Below are 20168 nucleotides of genomic sequence, written 5' to 3'. Positions count from 1 at the left end.
TCATTGACTTTAGTTACAGCAGTAAACAACCAGCTATTTTGAATATTCTCGTTTCAAAAACAGCATTCCTACTTCAATTCCTGACCTGAATTTTGTATGATTCCACTCGTTCTGAGAGACAAACCAAAAGCATGCATTTCTTTGTTGCTCTTTTAATGATCCAGCTCCTAGGAGGCATGGTCCAACCAGAACTAGGGACCGCAAACTGATCCTACTTTAATGGAGGAGGGTGCCCCAAGCAAATATTTAAGGAAAGATGAGGCCAGGTCCACCCAGCTCTAGTTGTCAGAGGTTGTTCACTGGTGCTCAGAGGGGGTCACCCCTCCTCCTGACTGGGTACACAGGGCAGACCAACTTTCTCTTGATGTATTTCCAACCTGCCCTTGGGAGAAAAAGTCACAGCCCAAGCTAAGAGAAATAAGGACCACATAGGAGAGAATTGTTTCATCAGCCAAGATCCCTTCATTTATAAACAGCTGTAATACTGACAGCAGACTGACAGAGTCTGAAGACTCCAAGCTTCCCTTTGCCTGACCCTGCCATGCCAGGGCTTTGGAGTGAAGTCCAAGGGCTGGGGTTTGGAGAACCTTCCAGGCCAGCCAGGCCCCTTCCCTGTACCCTCAGTGGATGTTTTTGCAATACCTGACGTGAGGTGTACAGGGATCAGGGGTTATGACCCTGACAGCACCAAGGGGCGTTTTTGCTTGTGTCTGATTTGTTTTCACCTTGATAATGCCCTGCTATAATTATAACAGAAGTGGATGCAAAAATAGGACTCATTTTATCCAAAGTCCTTTTGTACTATCCAGCACGGTGCTTGGCACACAGTGGGTGCTTGGTAACGATTTATTGAATGAATGAACGAGGAGCTTTTGAGGCACATGGTGTCATTTACGTAACCTTGGCCGAGGAGCCACTTGGTGTACATGCAGACGCTGGGCTCCCTGCCCATCTGAAGGAGGACAGCATGTGTGGAAATCTGAGCATCTCCATTTTTGCAGAGAAAGCACCGTGGCCTCCACATGCCCGTACCCACCCTACGCCTCCTCTAATGTGTTGTGCCCGATCAGATGGGAAGGTAATCCTTTGCAGTGGAGATTTAAGCTGTTATCTAACAGACTGCGGATGGATTAGCAAGGCTTTCTGATAAAACCTTAAAGGGGTTAGAGTTTCATTTTCCCCTTCATGCTCAGGAAGCAAATGAAAAGAACTAGCTAGTTGACTGTGCTGTAGCTTGGACCAGAAAATTAATGAGAGGAGAGACACGGCTGGGCAGCAGGCAATGAGGTTCAAGGTAAAGGCTGGATTGGGGTACTGGTTCAGCTATGATTTCCTCAGGAAATTATGGACAAGAAATTGAATCTCTGGGCCTCTCTTCCCTTAGCTTCAAATGGGTAATAATAATAATACCTACCTCACAGGGACATCGCACAGATGAAATGAGATCGCTGACATGAAAGGCCTTTGAAGAAGTTAAAAGCGCTTCCCTGCATGAGGCTATTATTCTCATGGACAAGAGACACACTGCAGGGCTGAGGCTTGGCCTAAAACATCAGGATTCTCTGGGACCTTTGAAGGGTGGCCTTTGGCCTACATTTGCTCAGAGGCAGCATAATGGGGGACCATCCCCTTCCGTGTCAAGGGATATTGACAGGGAAAATTGTGGTGTCTATCTGTGGATCTGGGAGCCAAAGGAGGTAATACCACAAGAGGAAGGGAAGCCACTCTCGCTATTGGTGACTCATCCACATGCTCTTGAGGACAGGCCAACCACAAACTCAAGGTCATACCTTCCAGAGTGACACATCCTCAGAGTAAGGTTATTAAACCCTTTCTGTCTATGTCTAATTCTCTTTTTTTTGTCCCTGAGACTTCTCACAGAAGAAGAAATCCTCCAGGTCCTTAAAGAATTTAAATTCTAATTGGAGAGAAAAAATACACAGAAAAGAATTTCGTAACAATGAATATTTAAAAGTTCAGTACAAGACAGGAAATTCGAGAAAGGATGAATAGTGTGTGCTGGAGAGGGCTCCATGAGGGATGGAGAGGCTCACGGTTGGAGGGACTACATTGCTTAACCTCTTTGTGCCTCAGTTTCCTAATCTGTAAAGGGAAAACAATAATAGTGTCCATGGCATTAGATAGAATCTGAAACCTGCTAAGTATTTAACAAAAGGTATTTGTCATTTTTATTATGTTGGGGCTTCCTGGATGTGTAAGGTTTAAAGAGAGGAAAGGAGGAGGTCTTTTGAGTGGGGACAACCACAGTAAGAGAAGGGGATGGGCATTGAGTGGAACATACGCAGACACCCCTTGGCCTCAGAGAGGGCCTGGGGGAGCCATCCTTGCACGAATATCAGTCAGGCTTCCCTGAGGTGCTGGAACACCACAGTGAAGCACAAGGACATGGGACCCAGTGTTGATGCCAAGATTGGCTGGCCTAAGTGGGAACCAGAACATGACCCTAAAACCAAGCCTACTCTAAGGCTCAGCGCGGTTACGCTGGATGGGTTATGTGCAAAGGCCATGTAGAATTTTTTCATTGTTATTTATTAGGAAAAATAATTTGAGGGGTAATAAAAATAGCTATGCTAATTTTAAATCATACCTAAAACTTATGAATCATAGCTTTTACTCATATGCAGTGTAAGGAATGTGCATACCTCTTACAGTAGTTTAAGTGAAATAATGTGAGCGCTGTATCAGTAAAACTTAAGAAAATTAAAAGAGCTCTGTGGTCATAACTCCCTACAGACATGCACACACATCATGTACACACACACACACAGCACACACGCACACACACCAAGCAAAGGAGTTTGCCCTTTATCTAGTGTAGACAATTGTGCGAAGGTGCCTGAGAAGGGGCGCATCGTAATGAAAGTGCTGTTTAAGAGGATTATTCTGGCTGCAGTGTGCACAATGGCTTAGAAGGTGGAGTGAGACAGGGAGATCAGCAAGGAGGCTGTTGCAATAATTCAAGTTAACCAAATCCAGCGCCCGTTTCTCATTTTCCCTGTTATTGATAATGTAGTGCAGAGTTCAGCATCATCTAATACATTGAGTGAGCGTCTCCCTTCTTCATGGTCTCCCTGCCCCGTCCTGCCCTGGCCCCCACCAGTCCTCCTTACCAGCCCAGACCTCCACTTCTGCCCACTTCTCTATCCCATGGGAACCCTGATGAAAGTCCTAATGTTTAAGAATTTCAGAAAAGAGCACACAGGGATGGCCAGGCTTGGGGGCATCTGCGACAGTATTAATATAATGACAACGGGAGCTCCCATTGCCTCAGGGCTTACTGTGCGCCAAGCTTGGGGCTGAGAGCTTTACAGAAATCTCATGTAAGCCTCACGACAAAGCCGTGACGTGGGTATCATACCTCTCCACCCCGCTTCTATAGACAAGGCAATCAAGGGCTAAGCAACTCCCTGGGGCTACGAACTCAGGTGAGGTAGCGCTGGGCTCTCAGTGCTAACGCTCCACACTGAGCTCACTGCCTCCCAGCATCTCCTTGCACCCCTGCCTTACCCTGGACCTTTAGTTCAGAGGGTTCTTGAACAAGGGCAAGGGCATTGAAGATAGCTCACCTGGCCTTTCTAAGTCTCGGTTTCTTTATTTATAAAATGAGGGGGTGGGGGCTAGACATTTTGGAGCAGTCAATTGTATTTAGCAAATGAAATCAGATGAATTCCAATAAAGCAGATACATTCCACCCTCTGTATTGTGGGTTTCAAATTCATGGATTCGACCACTTGAGCATTGAAAAATATTTGAACAAGAAATACAAATACCAATACAACAATAAAAAAATGATACAAATTCTAAAAATAAAGTATAACAACTATTTACATAGCGTTTATATTATAGTAGATATTATAAATAATCTAGAAATGATTTATTAATAACCTATATAGGAGGATGTGCATTGGCTATATACAAATAATATGCATTTTATGGATAGGACGTGTGCCTTGCTGGAGTTTGGTATCCGAGGGGGTCCTGGAACTAATCTCCCTAGGATACAGAGGGTCTGTACTGAATTAGAGGATCCCTGAATAATTCTCAGCTTGGACATTCTAGGAGCCTTTTCTCTAGCCACCTGTTCCAATAATTCTCACTATCTTGTCATGCCTTTTATTTCTATCCTAAATCCCCATTGTGCGTTAACACACCCATTTTTACGTGAAAACTCATCTCCTAGCGGCAGAGAGGTGAACTCTGCATGGGCGTGTGTGTGCTTGTGACTCGGGGGAGCTGCTGAAGATTAGAAGCACAAATGTGAAGTTGGAGACAGGCATGTGACAGCGGGGAGGTGCTCAGGCTGAGCAGAACTGGCACACCCGGCAGACAGGAGCCACCTCCAGAACTGGGGAGATCTGAGGCTGGGCGTGGCTGGCGGAGCTGACCGACAGCCCGCTGCTCCCTCTGTCCTGCGGGTACCCAGCGGCTCCCCCTAAGGCTGCCGGGGCTGAGCCCTGGAGCAAACAGAGAAGCCTGATCAAGCCCCAGGGCAAAATGAGACCAAGGGGCAGAATATCTCCAGGGATCACTCATTCTTCATTTTGCTTTTTTGAAACTAAAATTAAATTAAAGGTCTTGTTAAAAAGAAATAAGTCATCCAGCGGCTTCAGGTCACAGAAGCTCAGTGCTTGGCTGGCATGCAGCTGCCTAGGGCTGAAAGCTGCCAGAGGAGGAGGTGACGGGTTAGCCTGATGTCCCACTGGGCTCAGCCACCCTCTTTCCAGGTGATCTGGGAGGGTAGGGCACACAGCTCTGGGGCTTGAGGAGGAAAGAACTAATGATAACCTGGTGAACATGTGGTTGGAGTGAGTCGTTGCAATCAACAGGTTTTCTTGATTTTAAACTGAGGACAAACAGCACGTAACAGAGGCGCATCTGTTTGGGGAGGGGATCTGGGCATTGATCCTGGCCCTTTTCACTTCACCCTGGGTCCTGCTGATCTAAATGCAGCCCAGCACCAGGCCCTGACAGGGCCCAGTCAGCTGACTCCTGGCAAGGAGCGCTGTCATCCCATCCCTGAGCCCTGAGTGTGCCCAGCACCCCATCCCACCCAGGACTGGCACCCTCAGGCCCTGCGGCCATGGCGGTAATTAAGAAGGCAGGCTGCAGGCCAGCAGCGGGGGCTTGGGGGATCCTGATGGTTGCCACCCTCACAGGAGAGAGGGAAAGTAAGCACAGCCAAATACCTGCTTGCCCTCTGAGAGACAGAAGACCTAGGAGGATCACAAAGGTGGGAGGGCAGGAGGGTGCAAATAATGAACTGATGGTAATTTCTGGTTTAAAATTAATAGTCACCACTATTAAGTCAATGCCTTCCATTTGCCAGTTACCTATGCGAGAAACTTCATGTATGTTATATCCAAACCACAGGATGTGAGATAGGGGTTGGCATTCCCATTTTACAGACAGGAAACTGAGGCTCAGAGGAATTAGATGACTTTTCCACAGACCACATTTAGTAAGCGGAGGAATGTTTTACGCACAGAAGGAGTTAAGAACACAGCCAAGGTCTAATTCTGGCTCCTCTGCTTACTGTCTATGTGGTCCTGGGTGAGGAAGTACCTATTATCTTTGTATCTTAGCTCCTTTACCCAGAAAGTAAAAATACTGCCTGCCTCATAGGGTTTTTGTGAGACTTACCCGGAGAGGATCTTAAGCACTTACACAGTGCCTAGCGCAGGGCAAATGCACAACACATTAGCCTTCCGCTCTGCAGGTCTGCAGGGCACCAGCCTGTGAGGACCAACAGCCTCTCACAGTGGGAAAGGGGGTCAATTCTAAATGGGCTTTCTTTACCTGTGATTATTCGCTCCTCTTTCTGGGCCCTGTGGAGAGCCCTTATTTTCAAGGTATTTAGAAAACGAGACCTTTTGCTAAAAAAAAGAAAATAAAAAAAGGTCACATGGGATTAAATGTCTTCTGGCCTCAGAACATTCCTGGTAGTATGGTAGTACTATCCTTCATCCAACTTTCCAAACCAAGAAGCTCTTGTTCTAACCGATCCTCACAGAAGTGCTTCCAGTAGCACCCTGACCTGTTGCAGCATCTCAGCCCCTTCTTCTCGTTTCCTCCTGACGTTGAACCTCACCCCCACCTTGCTGCCCAGTAGAGCTGCTGTCATCATATCATCTATGGAGGCAGTGGACAGCTGTTGACTATGCTACCACCTTTGCTGTGGCTTCAGGATGGTGATTGAGTTCCATTTTAGCCACATCCTCTTTCAGATGGACAATCCCAGCTCCTTTGCCCGATGAATCAGCAGTCTGTGCTTTCCTAGAATAAACCTTGTCCCCGAGGGGGGCAAGGGTGGCGCCAGTGGCTCCTGGCATGTGGAGATGAGGTCCTTCTTAAACATGTCATTGGTATTTTCTGCGCTGCCTGGAAGCCTTGCATGGTAGCATGTGTCAGAGGTTACAAGACTGGGGGGGTGGGGGCGGTGGCTCCACACTGGAGACGGAGAACACTAGCCTGTGAAATGTCTCTTCCTAACTGCAAGCGGGGAGCACCTCAAGTGCGGCAGACCCCCTCCGAAGCAGAGAAGATTGCTGCTCTCGGCAGGCACTTTGGAGCAAAGATAATAATATAATTTGACATTCTCCACTGTTTGGGGAAGAGATTACACCTATAATAGCCATTTTCAAGAGCCAGGAAGGAGGAGTGCATCCAGAGTGGGAGAAGTGGGGGGGTCTAAACTTCAAATCAAAGGAGACAGGCCTGTCGGTTATGTACACAGGCAGACTTGCCATTTTTAAAGCTCCACTGAATTCTCTCTGCAAACAGCACATTTTGCAGCCTCTAATTTTCTTCTCTGTGCTCTGTTTAGCATCAAGTCATTCTCCCTTCGCAATTCAGTAGCCTCTTGAAGGGTGTTTGTTTGTGTGACAAGACTGAGTGGGCAGGGCCTGGTCTCTGTACTGTGGCCTGTCACTTGCTTGCCACCCAGACGCCATCCCAGAGTACTCCAGTGAGCTCACTCCAGCCATACACGGCGCACCGATCCCAGAGTGAGGGGCTCAGGGATGTTGATTTTATTCCAGCCCCACAAAGTGCCATTTATATACCTTGACTTCAGGAACGAAATTCTTAATTTAAGCCAACAGCTGTCTCATTGTGAAGAACCATTTCTTTGGGTGTGAATAAAAACTTCCTAGAGGAGGAGGGTTTCCTTTCCTACATGCTTCAGAAAATGGCCAGCTTTGACTCCCTAAAGGACATGAGCTTCACCCTTCTCCAGATCCCTCAGACTTAACCCAACTGACATCACAGCCAAGCCCTCAATGCCAAGATGGAGCCCGGTAATCTCTTTATATTCGTGTGGTGCTTTATAATTCCAAAAGTGCCTTCACCTCTGAAACTTCATCTAACCTTCTCAGCAATGTAGCAGGGAGGTTGGACAGGTATTATCTTAGTTTCTCCAGAAGCAGTCGCTAAAGCTCACGGAGGTTTAGCAACTTGCCCAAAGTCACCCAGTTGGCACGTAGCAGGGTTGGACCAAAAGTCTTTGGATCTTCGGTCTGGGACTCTTGGCATTCACCGTACCATGCAGATCCTGCCTCCTACCCTAAAATGATCACGTTATTGTAACAAGAGGGCAAAGAGTAGTGTCACTTATTAGACTTTTCACTTAGGGACTTAGAGTCCACAAGTGACCCTGGTTTAGAGTGGCCGTGGGGCAAGTGGGAGGAAGCAGTGCCTCCGGAGATGGGTGAGCGAGTACGGTGGGTTGTGTCAGTAAGGAGTCACTGCGGAAATAGAACCCCCTGCTGTGGCACTTGAAGCAGAGAAGAGTCTAACACAGGGAACTTCCACCACTATCAGATAGGCAGGAGGAGCGTGTCAGGAGCGACTCCCAGGACCGCACAGAGGCCACCTGACAGGGGAGCCGCTGCCCACCACTCACCCTCACTGAATCCAAGAGCACACGCCACAGCTGCAGGCTGGGCTCCAGGAAGCTGCCACCAGCGGTGCTGCTGCAACTCTCCCTTGGCACTCCGCAGCTGGAAAACAGATGCTGCAGTGCTGTTGCCAAAGAATCTGATGTTTCTAGCACGTGGCCAGCAGAAAATAGCAAAAGGGGCAGGAAGTGGCATTAGATTGGCCACCAGTTCCCATCTAGAACCATTGCTACAAGAGGGTTTGGGAAATGTGGCTTTTTGTTTGCTGGTTTCCAGCTTCTACAGAACAGAAATGAACATTCAGAGGAGGGGACGATGGACACTGAGCAAGCCGAGGGCACGGTTCCCACCAGACGCATCACCCGAATGCCCACTCTCTCATCACCAGTGAAAACCCACCAGGCAAACGCTCTGAAAATAAAGACTTGATTCTGGAGTGGATATTGAAAAGGCCTTTATTAGCACAGGAACAATCCATAGCGTACGGTTGTGTTTTTGCAAACATGCACACAGACACCACGTCTCTCAAGAATTATTGATGTATTTCATCGTAGAGTTGAGAATTTCTATCCCATGAAGCTCTCTCAGTTGAGCAGCAAACCTGTCACAACCAGAACACACAATCCAGGACATAAACGCCATGGTCCGGACTTCTGGAGCCCAGAGCCGCCCCCTCTCAGACATAGCTGGCTGGGAACATCAGTCCTGCCGCTCTGGGTGGGAAGGGGAAGTGGTCGTGGCACTGGGGGCCCTAAAGAGCACGAGGTTAAGAGAGGCCCTCAGAGAAGCTCACGGAACACTGAAAACACTCTCGCTGCGGTGGCAGTGGTTTCAGGGTGCTCAGATGGGACCCTGCTCTCAGGAACTCCCCAGCAGGTGGCCACTCTGAGCTCATCCTAGCTAATGTGCCTTGTTTTCTGTGGAAGAAAGATTTTATCTATTCTTTCCATTTGAACAGTCAGACAGACTTGGAAGGACCTTAGATATGGTCTAGGCCAACCGTCTCCTGCTACAGAGAAGGAGTTACAGGCCTGCGTAGTGTAAGGGAGGGAACATCTTTCACCCCGTCCCCAAGCCTACCCCTTCTTCTAAGCCAGGGCCCCATCGCTCTGCCACAGGTGGGCAGCTGCCAGAAGCACACAGGAGAGGAGGTTAAGTGCCTCGGAACAGGAGCAGAGCAGAAGTCTGAGCCAGCAGAGAAGCACACGCAGTTAGAGCAAGATCTCTGCCCTGGTGCCCTGGGGGCTCACTTTGCTTCTCCACTCTGTTCTCCCTGGCACGAACGTGCAGCCCTCACTGGACATTCCTCCATTTGTTTAGGTCCAGGCAAAACAAAAATTAAGTGGGGTCTGTTTTTAGAAAAGTAGAGACAAGAGAGAGGAAGGAGAGAGAAGGGGAGATGGAGGGAGAGGGAGGGGAAGAAGGAGGAGAAAGAGAAGGGAGGAAGGATGCAGGGGAACGGAGGAGAACAGGGAAGGACAGACGACAACAGCAGTTCGTGCGTGGAACAAATCCCTGTCAGAGAAGCCAGTTCCCTCTCCTTGGCTGGAGCTCGAGAGCTCCCCGGTTCCCTCCAGGAAGGCTCCTCCAGAGAAGCAGCTACTGGTCCCAGCCTGGGCCTGCACAGGAGGCATGGGCGTCACCCACAGAGTTCTGTACAGCACACGGGCCCAGCCAAAACACAGCACCTCGGCTCGGCCACTCGTTCTGAGATGTGACCCATAGCGGCCAGCCTGGCTCGGTGGCCGCAGCATACCTGGGCTCAGCCGTGCACAGCTTGCCTAGAGCGATGCCTGCGTTCAGCTGCACAGCCGTATTCTTCGCATCGCCACCTGAGAGCTTTAGCAAGACCTGCACGAGGTCTGTCTTCAGCAGGGAAGACGCGACGTTGGGCACCTCCATGCAGTTACCAAGGCAGAGGGCGGCGTTGCCCACCAGAACCTCATCCTCTGAGTGCAGCAGCTTCATCAAGATGCTAAGCTCTGCAGAGAAGGAAGAGAACGGCAACAGTTCCTCCCAGTCTCCCAACAGGAGCCTGGCAACAGGACACGAGGGGCTCAGAGGTGTCGGCAGAGCTTCCCCAGAAACTCTGTAGAAGGACATGTTTGCTCACTCATTCAGCAAACATTCGCTGAATGCTATGAACCTCCTCGACCCCTTGCTGTGTCTCTGAAGCATCTCAGGGGGCCGGAACAGTGCCCAGCACAACACAGTTGTTAGGTGAATGGACACTATGTGCCACACGGGTCTGTCTTCTTAAAAGTCCCCGTTCTTAACCTCTCCACTCCAACATGGCGAGAGGTCCCCCTGACAGACCCCCCGGGGGAGAACGTGCTGGCATCCTGTACCTGCAGGGCAAGAAACAGGATCCAGCAGAAAGGATCCTGCTTCCACTGCAGGGCCCTTAATTCGCCTCTGTGTATTCCAGAGGGGGTGGTGAGAAGGACGTTAGCAGACTGCCTCGGCCGCAAACCCTGCTGCGAATCACTACAGCAGATTTAAGTGACCGGACTAAAGCTAGGCTCAGACTGTGGTACTCCCCTTGTTCGCTGAGGGCTGAAGGTGGTTTCTGTTTTTTTTTTCTCCTCCCTCTGTGAAGGAAGAAAACCAGTGCTAGGTCGGTTTAAACAGAATGCCTTAGAAACAATTTCCATTGAACTTGGTGAAAGGAAGGAGTTTCCTAGCTTTGACCCTGTAATCTTTGAGTTGCCTGTCAGCTGGGTCTCCAGCACGGGCATGTACCTGTGCGCGGCAGAAAGGCTAATTAAATGCTTTGAGATCTGGAGGTGAAATCTGCCATGTTCTGTAAACACTGCTGAAGTCTGGGGAGAGGTTAAACAGCATCACTGCCAAGTCCCTCCTCACCCCTTGGCCACGATTCCCTTTGCAGCTTCAAGGATGGATTAACCCCTGGGACGGGGGCTTGCTTAAGGAGATTGTCACTTACTTTTATCCAGTCTTATTACTTCTTCCCGAGCTTCGTGATGACTATTAGTGCAGATGGCTAGTGTCTTTATAGCGTAACGTGAGGCAGTGTGGCCTCCTGTCTAGATTTCAGAATGAAATTAGAAACAGAAAATCAGTACTATGATTGTTCGTGACCAGAAACCATGGCGAGCAGTTATGACAATGCTAGTGGCTTCCTAAACGTCCAAAGAGAAATCCACCAAGAATGGCACATGCTTCCTGGTGAGCTGGCCTGGTCCCTGCTGGGATGGAGTGTCACTAACGCCCTCTCTAACACAGCCCACGTCCCAGACATGGATTGTATGCCTGTCACATACACCTGAGTAATTACCTCTGGAAGGCTTTATGAGTGAGTGGCTGAGAAGAGAATGATGCTGACGACTGGCAGATCCTCCAAAAAGGGGAGGAAAAAGCCCTCCTGTGTCATGTCACCATTTGAGAAGCAGGGCTGACTTGCTAGGGCTGACAGTCCTGCATGGAGAACATCAGGAACCCAGATCATCTTAAAAGGTGACAACTGCCAAATCCTAACCCTTAACATTGCCCAGTGCAGGGTCTTTAAAAGGCATGTGTGCATATATGCATGCATGCTGCGCATGTGTGCATGCAATCAGCGGCCTTTGGTGGGTGTGCAGAGTTTGTACAGAGTGAATGACGGTCGTCATCCAAGTGGCAGCCTAAACTCAGACCTGCTGTGCTGCTCCTCAGTATTACCCCCGCCCCGGCAGCAGCCCCCAGAGCGTGCTCCCTGCCCCACTCAGCCTGGGCCTTTATGAGTAAGACCAGTGGTGTCACTGCACTAGCAAGGGTGAGTGGACCTCACTGGGCATGTACATCACAGGTAGATCCAGAGCTGGCAGCCTAATAATTCCTCTCGCACTTTCAGTTGAGTCTAGTGAACTGTTGTACTGACTCGCTTAGATCCACTGTACTCACTTCAGAGGGCAAACCCCAGCATCCTTTGGTCCCATGGGAACTCTGCAGCCCATATATCTTGTAAATGGGGTTACAGCCAACACTCTCCAGATAACTGCATAAAGCATCACGAGTAGGAAAACATGAGCAAAATAATGAGCCTGAGAAACCTTGTAGAAAGCCGCTCAAACCATCTGTTTCAAGGACAGAGGCCATGGATTTTAAAGTTAGGCTTGAGGGGGAAGCAGTTATTATGGATGTATCTAATGAACAATTTACTTATTTATTCAACAATCTTTTGTTGATGTTCAGGACACTGTTTGGGTGGACAGGCAGAAGAGACTCTCTAGCCAAAAAATTTATTTATTTATTTATTTGTTTTTGAGACAGAGTCTTGCTCTGTTGCCTGGGCTAGAGTGCCATGGCATCAGCCTAGCTCATAGCAACCTCAAACTCCTGGGCTCAAGCGATCCTTTTGCCTCAGCCTCCCGAGTAGCTGGGACTACAGGCATGTGCCATCATGCCCGGCTAATTTTTTCTATATATTTTTAGTTGTCCAGCCAATTTCTTTCTATTTTTAGTAGAGACGGGGTCTCGCTCTTGCTCAGGGTGGTCTCGAACTCCTGAGCTCAAATGATCCTCCCGCCTTGGCCTCCCAGAGTGCTAGGATTACAGGCGTGAACCACCTCGCCCAGCCTAGCCAAAAAATTTAAAATCTAGCAGGGGTGAAATAGTGGCACATTAATTTAAAAAAAAAAAAACAAAAAACCCAAAACTGACCTTAATTCTGTTCCCTGCACAAAATAGGAAACTCCTGGAAATGAAGAGGTTGTAACCAAGTGTAACACCAAGGAAGTTATTTTACCTTCAGGAATTTAATCATTTTCTTCACCACTCCTGCTCTCTGGGCCTCCTCGATGATTTTCAGAGAAGAAGAAAGGGTCCGGCTCAGAACACCAGCAGCTCTCTGAGTAAAGCAGAAAAAGGATGATTAAATGTCCTTTTCAGAAATGCCGACAACCTTTAAAAGTTAACAACGAGTTTGGTGAGGCAAAAGCAATCATTAGTACTGGAAGCAAATTACGCATCCTGATTTTTAAAAAATGGCCGAGTAATAAATAGAAAGCACTGTTCTCTTTAATAAAACTGTCAAAGGGCTGTAAACATTGCCTCTTGGCTCCCAAAGGCCCCAATAGATTATTTCAGCTTTACATAGGATCAACCAGTCCAACTCTGAGAAAGCAAGCCTTCTTCTGGGGTTCTCCCCAGAGCTCTGATAGCAGCAGGACACTTACTAGGAGATGCTCAAGGTCCTGGATTGATCTGTGGTTTTTGCCTTTCGATCATCTTTCTCTTTCTGAATCTCTTTTTGTTCTGCTTTCTGGGAGATTTCATTAACTTTATTTCCCAGCCCTAATTCTTTTTTGTGTTTTAAATAGCAAGCTGGTACCATTTTATGTACATAATTATCTTGAATCTTTTTCAGGATACAAATGATAGTCACTATTTTTTTTCTTTCATTTCCTATATCATCTCTATTTCTTTTGGGTCAATTTCATTTTTCTATTTATGTGTATGGCTTTCCTGAAATGTCTGGTGACCCTTAGCTGCTCAATCACATTTAAGAAAAAAAGCAAATAAAAACATGTTTGGAAGTGCTGTATTTGTGGGAAGGTTGTTGACTGGCATGTAGAGAGGTGGCTCTCCTAAATACTAGAAAGAAAAATCTTTTCTCCAGTTTTTCAATTCTTTAGAGAAAAAAAAAGTTCTGATTTTATGCCTATGGAATAGATGCCTGCTAGCTGAACGCAATTCCACTGCCCTCTGTTGTACCTAGTATTTCGAAGTCTTGATCCTCTCCAGGGTACTGTAGGCAAATCTGCTGTCACCCAGCTGTGTTCCCCCTCATGAAGGTTTCTTCAACCCTGTCTCATTAATTACACCTCTTGCAGCTGTTCTCCATCTTCTAGAAATTGGTTAAAATTATCTACCCATTGGTGACCTCTTGCCTGTTCACTGTGTCAGCGTGAGTCTCTACTTTTTTTCCCAATGCCTTTAATCTCATTTTAATGAGGTTTCCAGAGGGAGAAGGTATAAACTTGTATATTATCATATTATTAATCTTGTTTCTCTAATCCTCCCAGAGATTCTAGAATTTTGCTATAGCTGACACTATAGATCCCTTTTCAGACCCAAGACCAGGAAGACCGTGCCCTGTCCAGGACCAGATTCCCATGGTGAAGCTGCTTCCCTGTTCAGCAAGCTGAGAAGCACCCAGCTGTGTACACACACAGAACCCTGGAGAAATATGGCTACAAGATCCCCTGAAGGTTTAGCCAGGGACCAGTGCAGGCCTAGCTTTAAGGGCTGGACCATGGAGAAAAAGTCCCAAGTACCCAAAAACAGTGCTGCTTACCACTTTGGGCGTCATGGACCTCTTTTGAGGATTTGATGAAAGCTATGATGCCCCTCTCATGAAAACACACACACACTTAGAATCGTATACTCAATTGCAGAGGGTTCCAGGAACACATCCATGGAGTCCAGATTAAAAACCTTTGCCCTGTAATGTCCGAACTGACTTTGGGGAAGTTGTGAGAGTGCTAGCCCCAAATGGGGTATGTTGGACCTACTTTTTAAAACACTGGAACCAGTCCCCAATCTGCGATCTTCGAGGCACCGGTTCCCCAGATGTGACCCTGATTGTTTCTCTAGGTTAGGGCTCTGCCCTGACAGGGAGAAATATGGGAGTGATTGCTGATGTGAGCGAAGAACACATCCTAGGATGATGGCAAACAGCCTCTTGAATCATATTAAGATTCCTCTGATGCACTGTGCTAAGTACAGGCTTTTCTCAGTTTTCTTATCCAAATGGCAAGAGCAGAATTAAGAAAGCCGCTCCAGCATATATTTAAAAAAGGGGCTAAAAACATTATGTATAACCAACCTCCAGGATCACTGGCTTTTTTTGACTATGGAAAAGAGGGATTCTAAATAAATTGGATACTTGGCCTGTCCAATTTTCACAGGATGCCTTGACATAGGACAAATCAGACAGATTACGTTGTCTAAGCTGGTTCAATTCCAGGCCATACAGAAAAGGGATTCTTAAGTTGGGTCCCTGGCCTCTAGGAGGTCCACAGATGGGCACTGGGGGAGGTCACTAAATCCTTGAAACTGTAGGCAAAATATGGTGTTCCTGTGCTTGTGGGCATTATTCTGAGTAGTACATCACGTCGTAACTTAGCCAGCAGGTTCTCCAAAGTGGCAACTTCAAAAAGGTTAAGACCCACTGATGTTAAAACAAAACAAAACAAGAACAATGGAAGTTGTTTCTGGATTTCCCAGGAGAAACTTACTGTCAGGATTCCTCCATCCTGGCCGTTTAGTAGAGATATGCACCTTCTGCTCACCTCCACAGCCCAGGCCTACAGTGAGGGGAGAGGGGAGAAGATTTTAATTTCCTGACAATCTGAGTCCCTATGGAGCTTCTTCTGAGCACGCAAATAGAACTGACCACTCCCTCCTCTTTACCCCCACCACGCTGTCCAGATTTCCCTCACAACACCTTTTATTGCTCTTATTTCTTCCTGTGTCTGTCTCCTGTAACTCCAGGGCGATACCTTGATAAGAGGGACCACATTTTGTTTGACTTTGTGAACTCAGCACCTAGTACTCTGCTCAGCACGCCCTGGACACTCAGTCAGATTCCTGAATGAATATCTGAGCGAGTGACTCGTGACTCCCTCAGAGCAAAGGGACCTCCAGCCTTCCCCATGCCCACTGTCAGTGGACATATGCTTCTATTCTTTTGTGAACATGAGGAACGGTTCTATGCAACAGAACATGTTTGGGTTGCCAGGGTTCCAGGCAGGGAGACAAGAATGCCATACCTCAGAGAAAAAGGGGGCCTGCAGACACAAGTTCATCAGGAGTCCCAGAAGGGTGTAGATGACCTCTCTGAACAGGTCCACATCCTCCTCACACCTGGCCTTGGGAAACACAACAAGGTAACCAATGACCTTTCTGCTCTGCTGCTTCTCACAGTCCTCTCTTCCCTTGGACAAGGGTCTTAGGGTTACCCACACTCCTTGACTGGCAAATGTCATGAACCTAAGTGATGCTGGAAGATCAGAGACCAGTTCCATGAGTTAGTGTTAGTCTAGGAGACTTGGAAGGAATCTCAGGTACCTCTACCATGGGACTACGGCTTGGCCTGGTCCGGGGTTTAAACTGCAGAGTGAGCTGCTGAAATGGGTGATTAAGCCAACCCACCAGAAAATCCTTCAAATCTCCTCTGGGTGAATGAGACTTGATCTGGAGGGTTCTTCAAGGCCAGCAGACCGTAAAATCTATGGTTACAGAAGGGATAAGCTGGCCCCAGCACTCTCAGAAACAGAATTTTGGGACAGCCATATAATTAAGAAGGAGCCAATTCCCCCAAATAGGATAAAAGACCAATTTTGACTAGAAAAGCCAACATACCATGAGACCCAGGCAGGCATCCCCAAAGTCCTCACAGGCTGACATGTGTGCTCGGGTGGCAGGCTCAGCGCTGAGGTTTCCCATGATGGCAATACACTGGCAGAGAGCCGAGGAGCTGGTTACCTTGGGATCTCGCTTCTGAAAGTGAATGGAGAATGTGACTCAGAGAGCAGGTGAATGACGCTACAGTGATCTCCAGCAGTGTCCCTCACTCGCCCAAAGGCCTGGGAACCAGACAGCTTAATGTCACACAGGGGCATCAGTGGGGTCACACTGGCAACAGGATGGAGGCACACAGAGGACTAGACCCACCAACCAGCTGGGAGGACCTGGCAGGTCCCTGCCTCGCTCAGAGCCTATGAAACACCGGGGTGTGGTTACGCTCTCTAAGGGCCCCTGAAACTTCTATGGCTCACCAGGGACGGGGTCCAGTCCCAACACATTCTCCAAGGAGGATCCCCTTACTATTCTCTGCCTTGTCAGCTCAAATTGCTGCACTCTTCCTCCTGACAGGGGTGACTTCCATTCAGCGGACAGGGTGGCACATGCACTGACGACAGGACTTAGTGTCAGCAGGGGGCTGATGGAGACTGACAAACTCTGCCTTCACCTAAGATGCAGCCCACCTCCAGCTCTTCCTGCCCTGTAACCAGCCCATCCATATGCCACCTCCACCTGTCCCGACTGCGGTTGCTTTAATAACTGAGAATTGTGTAAATTCCAGCTGTGAATAAATGATTAATCAACCTGAGAGACAACAGTTGTTCTGGATTATAAATTGTGTTTAAACAGATCTGCTCATGCTCCTGAGAGTGTGTGCCGCAGAGGATAAAAATGAGAGTTTGCTCACCAGCACGCCTGTGAGTGCAGGGAGCACACCTGGAAGGCTGGCCTGGAACCAGACTTGGAATCTGTTGAGAAAACAGCAAGGGTTTATTCCTACCATGCACAACCTATAACATGAATACACTGTCATAGCAGACAGCTACAGACTCTGAGCCCGTATTATATAGAGTGCATGGGGCAATCCATTCTGAACCAAAAAAAAAATGAAAAGAAAGTTAGTGGGTATGTAATGTGGCTTTAATTTTTCTAAGTCTGGAGAATTGCCTTTGATGTTAAACAACAGATTTCAGAGGGCAGCTCTCTTAAGCAGAAGTTGCTAGAATCTCTAGGCTCCTGCCAAACTGACTTAGCAGCTGCCCCCGCGCCCTCTCGCTCTGAGTCTACATGCTGTGTGCATGCCGCACAGACGGCAAGCACAGAGCAAGTGTGTTTACCCGTCACAGCCATCGGGAGGGCCCAGGTACACGCACATCTCTGCACGCCAGAGCAGCTACTCCACGTTCCCAGCCCGTGCCAGCTGGCTGGCCTGTGAGCCCACGTAGCTCTCTTGTTGCATGACCGTTTCTAAGCAAGACACCCTAGAGTTTGTGAGGAAATTAAAAAAAAAAAAAAGCTCTCCTTAAAAAAAAAACTCGAAGAACTATGAAAACTAAGAATGTTACTATCATGTTCCACAGCTAAGCAAAAAACAAAATAAAACAAACAAAAAACCATAGGGTGGAAGGAGGTAGTTACTCACAAGGTCACTGGTACCCAAGAGGGGACTGCGTCTTACGTCCATTCTCACTCGCTTGCACACTCACGCTCATTCTATGCAGATTCGCTGGGCAGTTACTATGTGCCGGCCACTGATTAGGAGAAGCTTCCCCAAGACATAGCAGGCTTGCTCACTGCGAGAGGCCCTGTTTTAAGTATGTTACCACTTCCAAACCCACTGAGGCCTGGGTCAGCCCCTGCCCACAGTGGCTGCAATGGGGGCGGGCAGCCACAGTGCCCTGGCATTGCCATCCTACTCAGTGAATCTTGTGGTGCTCAGTCGAGACCTGGCTGGCCTGGCCTCTCTGTAGACTGCACATCTTTAAAGATCAGAGAGTTCAACAAAGGTTGAAGAAGAAATGTCAATTTCTGGAAATAAAAAGTTACCTTTTTTCCAGAGCCAAGTCTGTGAGCAGTGCCATGGCGGTGTTGGCCTTCTTATCCGAGAAATCAAGAAATGACACCAGGGCTTCCAATAACCTGCAGAAACCCAGAGCGACCTCAGAGCGGGCTGTCCTCCAGGTGACAACTCCCCAGCAAGGCGACCTTGCACAAAGCCAGGAAGGAGTCAGGATCCCGGTGAAACAGGAAAGGGTGGCCTTGCCATGCCCTCCTAGGAAGCCCAGCTCCTTGCCCACCCCAGAGACACTCTCCTACAGGGTTGGCTCCCCCACTTAATGGGAATCCCCAGGAGTTTGAACGCTTTTAACCAGTTTATTGATTACTAGGCCGCAGCCTGGAAGGAGTCTCTGTGCTTCTGCCGTGTGACTCTGGCTCAGTCAAGTTCATTAACTTAGATGACATCTAAATGGCATGCTTACTAATCTGCTGATGACTAAAGTGGGAGGGCCCCCTAATAAGGTGGGTGATGGAATAAAGATTTAACAAGATTTTGACAGGCTGCTGAATATATCAGATGAAATTTAATAGGGTTAAACTCCAAGTCCTCCACTTAGAGCTGGAAATTCTGTGTAAGTAACAGAATTGGGAAATCTGGTTTGTATGAAAAGATTTAAGGGTTTTTAGACAATTATAAACACAGTATGAGCAAATAGTCTGGTGCAGATGCCAAAAAAAAACCCCAAAAACTAATGCAATCTCCGGCTGCCCTAACGTACTTGCTGGCACCAGGAGAAGGGAAGTAATCTGTTCATTTCGGCAGACTTGTACTAAGCATCTACAATGCGCTAAATACTGTGCTCGGTCCTGAGCTCCTGGCCTCCTACAGTGGCACACGTGAAAACAAACAAGGAAGATAAACTGTGACATGTCAGAACACACGTTAAGTGGGCCACAGAGTCTGCCTGGCGGGAGGTGTGGGGGATGGAGGAAAAGAAGCCTTCAGTAGGGACATGTCAGCATCCCCTGAAAGTGTAGTGTCGGCCATTCACTGACTCATTCATTCAATCAACAACACGGCGCGAGCACTGACTGAACCAGGCAACGTGGAAGGTTCTGGGGTGACAGCGCACAATGATGAGATGGGAGGATGTTCTGGTTGGTAGGTGACTTGCTCAGTGGTGGGGGAGGTGCCGGTTCCTGAGCCTCTCTCTGACTCTGAGTGGGAGGGGGCTCCAGGAGGCTGCATTTTACCAAAGTCCCCACGTGATTCCCAGACATGAGATTTCTCAGTGGTTGGAGAACTAGTCTTATAAGCAATAGAGTCATTTCAGTGTTCTAATTAGGGAAATAACAAGACAGATGTGCATTTTAGAAAAACCGCTTTGGTGGTGTGGTGGAGGCTGCGCTGGGGCAGGCAGTACCGGAGGCAGGAGTCTAAGCAGGGGACAGCCACGGTTGTCCAAAGAGTGTTGAGGGACCAACAGCGGCAGCGGCAGAGTAAGAGGTACAAAAAGAAGCCCCCGTGAAGAGCTAGGAGGAACGATCAGAGACGGTGGAGGAGAACTGGAAGGAAACAAATCTGGGAGATGCTAGGAGAAAGAACTGACACAAGACTCTCTTATGGCTGTGGGGAGGGAGTGACCCAGGGCACTTTTAGGATTCTGGCTTAGCGACGGCACGGATGGAAATGCCCTCTATGAAGACAGGAAATCCAAGCAGAGGGACTGGTTTGAAGACCCATGTTTTGATTTATTAAGTTGATGATACCTGTGGATGTTGAGATGTAGATATCTAGTGGCAGAAGGGTGTTTTCATCGAGTGCTTGAGAGAGGGACGTCGACTCTCTGTCTCCTGACTAATGCTGGACGGGGAGAGGGCCAAGGGTAGGATCCTGGGGTCCCTGCCTTGGAAGGCGGACAGCACAGGGGGGCTTGTGAAAGA

General features: G+C 48.2%; 2 protein-coding genes across 2 annotated transcripts in view; both read right to left on the bottom strand.

The window, feature by feature from the left end:
* Positions 1-5103, bottom strand: part of ANKK1 (ankyrin repeat and kinase domain containing 1) — a 28171-nt gene extending 23068 nt beyond the window's left edge. Inside the window, 1 exon segment of the mRNA XM_012659144.1 lies at positions 5072-5103. Within this exon segment, the coding sequence (XP_012514598.1) occupies positions 5072-5103 (32 nt within the window).
* A 3248-nt stretch (positions 5104-8351) lies between these two features.
* Positions 8352-20168, bottom strand: part of TTC12 (tetratricopeptide repeat domain 12) — a 49872-nt gene continuing 38055 nt past the window's right edge. Inside the window, exons 14-22 of the mRNA XM_012659147.1 lie at positions 18273-18365; positions 17134-17194; positions 16284-16421; positions 15692-15790; positions 15158-15226; positions 12664-12765; positions 10864-10963; positions 9673-9898; positions 8352-8517 (exon numbers count right to left, since the gene is read on the bottom strand). Of these exons, the coding sequence (XP_012514601.1) occupies positions 8442-8517; positions 9673-9898; positions 10864-10963; positions 12664-12765; positions 15158-15226; positions 15692-15790; positions 16284-16421; positions 17134-17194; positions 18273-18365 (964 nt within the window). The 3' untranslated portion in view covers positions 8352-8441. The remainder of the gene's footprint in view (positions 8518-9672; positions 9899-10863; positions 10964-12663; positions 12766-15157; positions 15227-15691; positions 15791-16283; positions 16422-17133; positions 17195-18272; positions 18366-20168) is intronic.

Source organism: Propithecus coquereli, unplaced genomic scaffold (genome assembly GCF_000956105.1).
Source record: "Propithecus coquereli isolate 6110/MARCELLA unplaced genomic scaffold, Pcoq_1.0 Scaffold6, whole genome shotgun sequence".
Lineage (NCBI taxonomy): Eukaryota > Metazoa > Chordata > Mammalia > Primates > Indriidae > Propithecus > Propithecus coquereli.
The sequence above is the reverse complement of the archived record's forward strand: the minus strand, read 5'-3'. Positions and strand labels throughout refer to the sequence as shown.